We start from the raw sequence: 9,834 nt of genomic DNA, 5'->3' as shown, positions 1-9,834 counted from the left end.
CGCGCACAGGAACTGAAATTTAAAACTGTTAAAAGAAAAGGCTCAATAAACTATCGCACAGATTTAATACACTACACTGAACTTTTCTATCTGGAGCGCTGCGTTGTAACTCCGTGTTGCTTCAAGCGCATCATTCTGCGCACGGGATGCACATAAGCGCTTTGTGCCGCTCTGTATTCGAGCCTTTCATGTTATTAAAATACTTTTGCGCAATGAAAGATTGTTAATAGCCTTTCTTTTTCTGTCTTATCATATGTTGCTGCCTCATTACTGTGCTATAAATGTAAAATAAATGCATTTAATTTATTGCATATAACTTTTTTCTTTAAATGTTTAGATTTTATCAAATTATTGTGAACTCATCATTTTTGTACAGTAACTTTTGCTGCTGAATTATCCACTAACCTAGTTTATAATAGTATTTTTCTCATAGATTATGATTATATATTTTTACATTTATTTTTCTTTATAATGAAGTTGTCTAGTTGATTGTGTGTAATACACAAAAGAGTGATGATCAGGTCAACACACACTGAGGTATAGAGAAAAAAAAACTGTGCCTGGTATCGGTATTGTCCGATGTTCAGAACTTTTGGTATCGGATCAGGATCGGTTCTGAAAAAATGGTATCGTGCCACCCCTAATAAACAGTAAACAAAAATGCCCCTGCTTAGTTAAACGAAATCTTTTAAGACTGTCGTGATCAAAGTGAAATGTGAAAATGAATGAAAAGTGTTTGTTGCGGCATACGTTTAGATCTGCTCACGTTTAGATCTGCTCAATGCATAAAATTTCTTTATGCGCGTTTTTCCCCAGCGTTGAGCATTATAATAAATCACACACGTTTGTGTTGGGCGCATATTAGTCACCAGTGAGGAAAAATCCGCAAAACACTACAGTTGTGTTCAGTCAAAGAGTCTAAGTTCTTTGGTTCAGTTCATGCGCTCACTGAATGCATTTTGCACTCTCTCGAATACTGTTATCATAAACAACAGTGCAGAAACGATGTAAACAAGAAATTCATTTCGTGGTTTAGACAGCGAGATTAAGTGAGCTCATGCTAGACTGAAATCATCCGCTTCAGTGATTTGAAAACTTTGTTTATTAGAGGAATATTTGGTTAGCTGGAAAATGTTACATCGCGCCCATGCTTCTGGATGCCGTTCGAGCCCATATAGCCTACATTTATGCGGCTTTGTTCTGGTTTGCCGGTTGGTCACGAATTTCCACAAATTGAATAATATTTAGGCATTGTTTCTTTTCCTAAATCCTCACCGTCTAACCCTCTAATTTCGCAGGTTTATTTTATTGTCATTCACTTTTTATCACTGTTTTCGCATCTAAGGGAAATTAAAGATTTCATGGCCATGAATTAAGAATTTGTTTGATTTATTCATTTGTTCCCTCATTCTAGTTAAATCATGGGTTATTTAAGGAACAAAATTAACTAAACATGGACAGTGGCCACAAATTAATAAGTCGTAGGAACGAATTAACAAGTTGTAGGAATGAATAGCCTATCTGTCCTGTGTCACACACCCCTGCAAAGCGCAGAGCCCGATATGAAAAAATTATCTGGGGAAATGACTTGGTTACTACATTTCTATTGCTTTCCATGTTTAAGAACTTTGTGTTGTTTCTATTTTAATGTACTTTTAAAGTTTAAATCACATTAAAAGCTTAATTTGTACATTATGAATGAATGATGATGCATTTATATACTGTCACCGTCACTCACAGCTGCTCGCACGTGTTTTGCGCGTGAGCCGCACGCAGCCCAAAATTAAACGACTTAATCGACCATCGATAGATTTAATCGATTGCATCTCTTATCGACAATTAATCGATCATCGATTAATCGTTGACATCCCTACCTTAAACGGTACAAGAAAAGACTTTATTATAATTTCAAGATGTCTTAAAACTTGAGGACAGAAAGGCAAGAATCATGATATGACTTAATGTGATGATTAAATTTCATAAGGGTATGATTTCATACAGTAAACAAACAAAAAATTGTCAAAAGCAGCACGGGTGTTTTGATATGAAAATATCTCTGAAGGAAACCGCCTGCCCTCAGAAAAGTTTTGATGGCATTTTCATTTCATCCTGCCTGCGTATGTCTGATATTATAGCGTTAATGAGCGCAGTGCTGCTTTATACAGTCGTTGCTGGGTAAACTGTTTTGTGTCGTTCCAAATGCGCCACCTGCTGGCAATTTGCTGTTTTTGTTCAGAACAATGCAAAACAATGCAAAAATCGCTAATGTGCCTTCAAAAATTCAAAACGATTTTTATCTTTAAATTAAGATAACTTGTGACCCCTTTAAGAAAAGGGATTAGTCAAAAGTAGCTATATGATGTTGCCTTCTTTCTTTGCGTGAACATTTGGGCGGCGTTATGCAAATCTTCCCACATCGTGACGTAGATATGTGAAAAAAAAAAATGTTTTTGAACTGCAAATCATGTTTTTTTACAGTCATTTTATGGTACCAGTCATTAATGTTACCATAGATATTGCCCGCCTTAAATTTTATTTAAAAAATACTGCAGATACCCAGTAAATTCTTTACTTTTTAAAATGTATACTTTATATACTGTATGTTGGCTATTTATATTAGGCAATGATATATGCACAGGGTTTCTGCAGACATGAACAAGTTAAATTTAAGACTTTTTAAGACCTTTTTAATACCACCTTATATGACATTTAAGACCTAAACCTGTCATGGAAATACACATTTTATTACAATACATATGTAATATTTAATGTGTATAAATTAAAAAGAAAACAAAATATCATTGCTGTAATAAATGGCATTTATTACTACGATATACAGTGAACTTTTCATGTCAGCAGACAATATTCCATACAAAATATCCCTGCAAAATAGCTGCATCACTGAGATTTTTGGTGGAGTAAACAATTTATTCTGAAGCAATATTTTCATCAGTGTTCTATCAGCTTTTACATACTTAAATCTGCATATTTACCTTTACAAAGGCCTATTTTTAAACAATTAGAATAATAAGACATTTGGGCTGTTACCAAGCAAATGAAATCAGTATCAACAAAATTGATCTTTGCAATCCAGACATAAGCTGCACCTGAAGTGGCATTTAGAGGTGTTCTGTTTACACACTGTTTAATGTAGAACGTGAATGCATTTAACCTGCAGTTACAAATGCATAAATAATGTTTTGATATATTAAACATAAAACATTGAAATAAAAAATAATTAAGACCCATCGAATCCGAATTTAAGACATTTTAAGGACCCGCGGACACCCTGTATGCAATCCAGACAGGTGGTTTTGAATAGCACAATAAAATCTGATTTAAAGTGAAGAACTCAAGTATGTAAACATGTATTGTACCACAGTTGTAAAGTGCTGGAAAATCTTGAAAAATGCACCTTGAAAGTGCTTGAATTTTACTTTGGAAAAGGTGTAAGAACCCTGTCATTCTAATATGCTGATTTGATGCTCAAGAAACATTTCTTATTACTATCCAATTTGAAAAGTTGCTTAAGCTGCTGCTTAATATATTTTGTGGAAAACATGATACACATTTTTCATGATTCTTTGAGTATTAATTTCTTTAAAAATAATTGTACTGCTCCCAAACTTTTAAATGGTAGTTTAAATATTTGTTAGGTAGTAATTGAGAGTGTTGCTAACATCTGAATCACCTGATCTGGGTGGGCAGTGTGACACCATGCTGTTATCAGCGTGTTTCACAGATAAGCCTGACTTTACTTTAGAAATGAGGTAGGATGGACACACCTCGTTCAGCTCATAGCATTTGTGAATGTGTGTGTAGTGTGTGTTCAAGACATGTTTTCACTCACTGCAGAAGCTCCCAGATGACCATGCCAGAGAAACCACTGGGATGGGACAGATACTGCGTCAGTCAAAAAGGCAGTTATGTATAGAACAGCTGCGACTACATAGAACACCATGAGCTACATGGAGGAAAGGAAGACAGGATTGCAAACTTGATTTAACTGACAAAGTCACAAATAATAGAAGCTATCTCCTCCATTAGAGGAGTAAATGTCTCACCACTAAAGGCCAGGGCACTGAGGGTAGACGCTGATAAAACCTCAACAGCACAACAAACAGGGCAATGCTCAGGAGCCACAGCATCACGCTGACAAACATCACCCAACCATAAGCAGGATACGAGATGTAGCTGGTGCTGGCAATCAGCGACCACACCAGTAATCCAACAAACTACACAGAAGATGGAGATGATCATATGTTAAGCATCAATGACAAAATATAGCCACTTGAAAATTCTGTTATCATTTGCTCAACCTCATGTTGTTCCAAATCTGTACGACTTTGTTCCTCTCTTTTGCATAACTTGAAAGAAGATATTATGAAAGGACTAGGGTTGGGTATCGTTTAAATTTTATCGATTCCGATTCTGCTTATCGATTCCGATTCTTATCGATTCCTAGTTTCGATTCCAATAAGATAAAAAATCCAATATAAAAAAATTAAGTCAAACATTTATTCTGTCTTTTTACAAAGCATTCTGTTGCAGCTGAATAACACGAGCAAAAATCAGCAGCCTACAGAACACTGCAAGAGGAATTTTGCCTATGCTTTAAAAAAAAATACCACAGCAAAAACAACTAGATTAATATAAATGTCAAATATTAAAGTGTTAAAGACAAGTAAACAGTCAGTAATAAGATAGGAACAAACAAATCAATTAGCAATATCATAAATAAATACAACTGAACAAAATTTTAGGTACAGAAACTGTAATTAAAAGTTTAAAAACACTGCATAGTTTTCTTTTCATAAATAAAATATAGATTAATCAATTAAAGTTATTAAATATATTCAGTCAAGATCAGTGAATGATTTTCTTTTGTTCTTTGATTAACATTAATGACAGGCAGCGCGTTTATTAGGCTGCTGTCTCTTTAACTCCGAACGCACACAGATCTAAAAATACTGTACATGTGTGTTTTCTTTCTCATCTGTTTACATTCACTTAAGACAAAAACGGCTGTGTTTATGATGATATACTGACGTAGTTTTCTGCATATTGGTTGACAAATATGAAAGTCAGTCAGTTTCGGCCCGGAACAACCGTTTCTACAGTGGAAATACATGGAATGGTTCGAGAACGGACACAAACCGGGAACCCATACCACGACCTCTGGTCTCTGTGCTCGCGCTTCGTGTGCGCTGCACGCAAACAGGGCGCAAGTTCTTTCCGTTCCTGCACCTAAATCGTTTTTAATCACATTAAAATGCGAGCGCAGGAATCGTTAAGCAGAATTGAAATGCACGCGTCTTATCGAATACCCGGTTCTTGGAAATTTGGAACCGGTTCTAAAATGGAACCGGTTTTTGATACCCAACCCTAGAAAGGACCCATGGAAAGTCATGTCTCCGAAACGGCATTGGACCCCACTGATTTTCTTTGCATGGACAAAAAACTGACATTTTCCAACATATCCTTTTTTTGTGTGCCACAGAAAGAAAAGTTATACAGATTTGGAAGGACAAGAGGGTGAGTAAATGATGACAGAATTTTTATTTTTGGATAAATTAATCCTTCAAGTCAAGAAAACCCTTATATATAATTAGTTATATTTTTTGTCTTATCACCGAGGCTTTTCTTAATGTCGGGGTGTTATAATTAATTTAGATGACATTTGAGCTTGCACAATTACATACATGCTCTGAAACACATGAGGTTTAAAATGAAAGTGACATAAGTGTGAATTGTCCTGGTAGTTCTCATCAGAGACCTAACCTACCAAAAACATTTAACATGCAGCACTGTCAACAATTAATGTTATTTTTAACACCATATATTTACTGTTGGAAGTACTGATGTATGTCCTGAGAAATTTTTTTTACATAGTTATAAATTGAAGTTATCAAAAAAAAAAAAAGCTTTTATTTTTATATACACAAACAGATGATGCCAATGGCATCCTTTGTACAATGAATATCAAAAGTTCATGATGTATTATTCATCTGATAAAGGTCTCCGATTTCAGGCTATGTGTCTGACACAAGATAGCTACAAACAACAAATGTGACTTGCTCCACAGTATAAAGACTAAAACAGACACATATCAGGCAAAATACTCACTAAAATTCAATATTACATTTATATTTACTGACTTAACAATGATTAGATAATGTATTTGTTTTGAGGGGAGTGTTTTATTATGGTTATTGACTCAATGACCAGTGAGTGAGATGATAATACAATAAACATCATAAATACTGATGTTTGCTGTACAGTTTAATCAGTAATTTATATTACGGACAAGTAAGTATTTTTCTGTACACTTTGTTCTGATTATTGCATGTATATACCTGAATATGTTGATATTTTGAGCAGAATGTAGTTTTTTATGTTCCTAAATACAGAAACATAGACTTGTGGTTTACCTACATTTACTTCTGTGTTGGTTCAGTGTAGGTGCACACATAGGGTGCTTTCACACCTGTGGATCGATTGCTTTGTTCCGAAACGGATTAAAATTATTATTTTTTTTTTTTTTCTTGGTGCGGTTCGCTTTCACACGGCAAAGTTTCTAAACGGACCAAATTTGTTAATACAAGTCACGCGCGAGTAAACCGAGACTGTAGGTATTGGTTGATAAAATGAAACTAACCAGGTTCGGCATGTACTGTGAATTATGGTCATTATTTTTCATACAACTAGGATATTATGCGAATGGTTGCATGCTTGTACAGGGTTTGCGTAAACTGTTCTCTCATTGGTCAACGTTTCACTGTTTATTTTCCAGGATTCCACCGTTGTCATCCGTCAGGAGACGGCATTATAAAATGAAAGTGTGCTTTTTTATTTTGAATGGTGAAGACGTGCTCACCCAGACATTCACAGGTTCATTTTGAAGTATTAGCAAAACAACAAAGCTAATTCTTTTCACGGAACTTATGTAATTACCCATTATACATTGTGATATAGCCTGGTTCGTTGGTCCGTTAGATCGGATTGCTTTCTCACTACAACCGAACCGCTCCAGAGTTCGTTTTCAATCGAGCCGAGACCACCTCGTTCAGGCGATCTCGGACCGATTGTTTTGGCGCAGATCCGAGCGCGGTTGCCATGTTCACATATGCCCAAACTAACCGAGCTAAGAGGGGAAACGTGCCAGGTTCCGAAACAAATGTATTTACAGTGAGATCATGTTAGGCGGATACTGTGTATCTAAGTAATAAATAACTTCAGTAAGAATAATAAAGTGAGAACCCTCTACCTTCCTCTTGTAAAAAAAAACAATAGAAGTCAAAATTGGGGGTTAACAAATTGCAGTGTTTACAAGTTACAATGTCAGAATCACTGACAAATCAATTTGCACAAAGATCACATCTCTTTTTTTAATGACCCCTCTTAGCTTAGATGCACACAAGGTAATAGTTTCTCAGGATATATATAAGTAACGGCTACTTTTAACAGTCATAACATAATTAAATTCTAAGATTTTTTATTATATGCAGAATACTCTTCCTGTATGCAATGGTCATTGCACTCCTTGCTTTGAATCACTCACATTATAAAAAAACTATAAAGATTCATTCATCAACGTCTTACATCTTTCACTAACCTTCACACCAGTCAGATCATCTTTGGCCACTTGTCTGCAGCGACCAGATGTAAAACTTTCATGTCATGTATTTTTGCTGTTTCGGTACTATACTCTCCATGAGGTATGAAACGGCCTTTGGTCTCTATGCTGAGTACGCGTCAGCTGTTCACCAACTGGGGAAAAAATGCATTGTTGTCAGAAGTGGGATTCGAACCCACGCCTCCAGGGGAGACTGCGACCTGAACGCAGCGCCTTAGACCGCTCGGCCATCCTGACACATGGTGCTAGTAGTGATGTTTTGCCCTCTAGTGGTGTGAATGCACAGCGTTTAAAACTACTTTCACTTTTCTCATTTATATTTGCTGTTTTCTTAATGTAACAGTCAAAAACAGCAATGCATACAATTCATATATGATATAATGCAACACATACAATATAATTTATAATATAATTTTTGCCCTGTGACATACAGCGTGGCCATTTCTATAACACCAAAATTGAGAACACGTGAGATTCAGTAAAGCTAGGATAAAAACTTACAAGTAATCCTAAACCTATGAGCAGTGACTGAAATTAACCTTTCCATTTAAGGGTGACATTTTCTTTCTTATATTGATTATTATTTACAGGGGTTAAAGCAAAAAAGAATCCTGAGCCTGAACTTTTTTCCGTGGATGGGCCATCACATGCAAAGCATGCAATGACTGTGGCAACTTTAACATTTGAAAGGATACTATAGCAAAGTTATTGTTTTCCTTATTCAAACAAATTTTTTTTCATGAATATATGGTTGAAAAATACCTTATACTAATAAGCAGAGGGCGCCAACGGCCTGGTGACGTTTCACTTTACAGCGTGATTAAACGACGTTTAAATCCATAAAATTTTAATATTTGGCCACATGCAAACTCTATTTATTTTGAAATCACGATGTACAATAAATTGCATATTTAGAAATAGGTTGATGTATTCTCCTGTGTTGGCAAAGGTTTATAAATGATTTATGTTACAAATCTAGTGAGATAATGCACACTGTTTTCCCAGATGAATGTTAAGCAATTCAAAAATCCCGAAATTGGTTCTGGCAATCATATCATTCTTATGGAGATGACATGATTACTCTGAGCTGTTTACAAAGCTCCGCTGCTTTTTAACTAGTTTTTCTATGTAAATATGCGCTAGATGGACATCGCAGCTTTTTGTCGCGCTTCTCCATTCATCAGGGCTGCGACTCTGCAATTGGATGCGCGTCTCGTGTTTATAAGAGCAAAAAATTCTGATTGGCTAGTAATGTCAGTTTGCTGTGCTCCTCTCATACCATTGGTAGGCGACAATCAACAATTTTTTTTTAATGTAGGATTATTTTTTTCCGCAGCCAAACACTGCACGCCGGAGATCCGGCACGGTGCCGGAGAACTTTAAGCCCTGTATTTACTATTTATTATTTAGTATTATTTACTCCATGCAAATTACTAAATGTATTCATTTAATTAGAATAATAAGACACTATAGCAATCAAATAAAATGAGTATCAACAAAATCCATTGTTGTAAAATTGGTACAGAAGCTGCACCTGAAGTGTCAAATAGATTATTTACACAGACTGATGCATGAATAAATTTACACTGCAGTTACAACTGCATTAATAGTGTTATAAGATATATTGTTATATATATTTTTAAAGGGGTCATATGATGCGATTTCAATTTTTCCTTTCTCTTTGGAGTGTTACAAGCTCTTGGTGCATAAAGAAGATCTGTAAAGTTGCAAAGACTAAAGTCTCAAATCCAAAGAGATATTCTTTATAAAAGTTAAGGGTCAGCCACACCTACCTAAAACGGCTCGTTCTAACACGCCCCCACATACCTACGTCACTATCTGGGAAGATTTGCATAACGCCGACCAAATGTTCACGCAAAGAAAGAAGGCGTATTCTCGCTGTAGAACTGTTGTTGCCGCCGCCGCCATGTCATGAAGGCGCTGTGTGCTTCGTTGTGAAAGCGAAACTACTTTGTTTGGCCTTCCAAAAGAGGACACGACTAGAAATCAGTGGTTAAGTTGTATTTACAACACTGTTCCAGAACAGTTCAACCCAAATATTCAGATGTGTGCAGCACATTTTATGGAGGACTGTTTCCTGATCCTGGGAGAGTAGACTATAATGCCGGCTGTTCTGACTCAAAGACTGTAAGTACGTTTTTTATATTTAAAGAGTTTTTATATTTTATATATTTAAA

The 9,834-nt window shown here is 35.7% G+C and overlaps 1 protein-coding gene and 1 non-coding gene across 2 annotated transcripts in view; both read right to left on the bottom strand.

The window, feature by feature from the left end:
* The window catches only part of LOC107686352 (plasmolipin-like), a 16,571-nt gene that overhangs the window by 3,337 nt on the left and 3,400 nt on the right, over positions 1 to 9,834 (bottom strand). The window contains exons 2-3 of the mRNA XM_016483319.1: positions 4,065 to 4,235; positions 3,851 to 3,964 (exon numbers count right to left, since the gene is read on the bottom strand). Coding sequence (XP_016338805.1) covers positions 3,851 to 3,964; positions 4,065 to 4,235 — 285 coding nt within the window. The remainder of the gene's footprint in view (positions 1 to 3,850; positions 3,965 to 4,064; positions 4,236 to 9,834) is intronic.
* Positions 7,791 to 7,873, bottom strand: trnal-cag (transfer RNA leucine (anticodon CAG)). Its single transcript has one exon. It is a non-coding gene; the product is annotated as a tRNA-Leu (tRNA).

The sequence above is a fragment of the Sinocyclocheilus anshuiensis genome, unplaced genomic scaffold, assembly GCF_001515605.1.
Source record: "Sinocyclocheilus anshuiensis isolate Anshui unplaced genomic scaffold, SAMN03320099.WGS_v1.1 scaffold481, whole genome shotgun sequence".
Taxonomy (NCBI): Eukaryota; Metazoa; Chordata; class Actinopteri; order Cypriniformes; family Cyprinidae; genus Sinocyclocheilus; species Sinocyclocheilus anshuiensis.
Note: the sequence above shows the minus strand (reverse complement) of the source record. Positions and strands in the feature narration are given on the sequence as shown.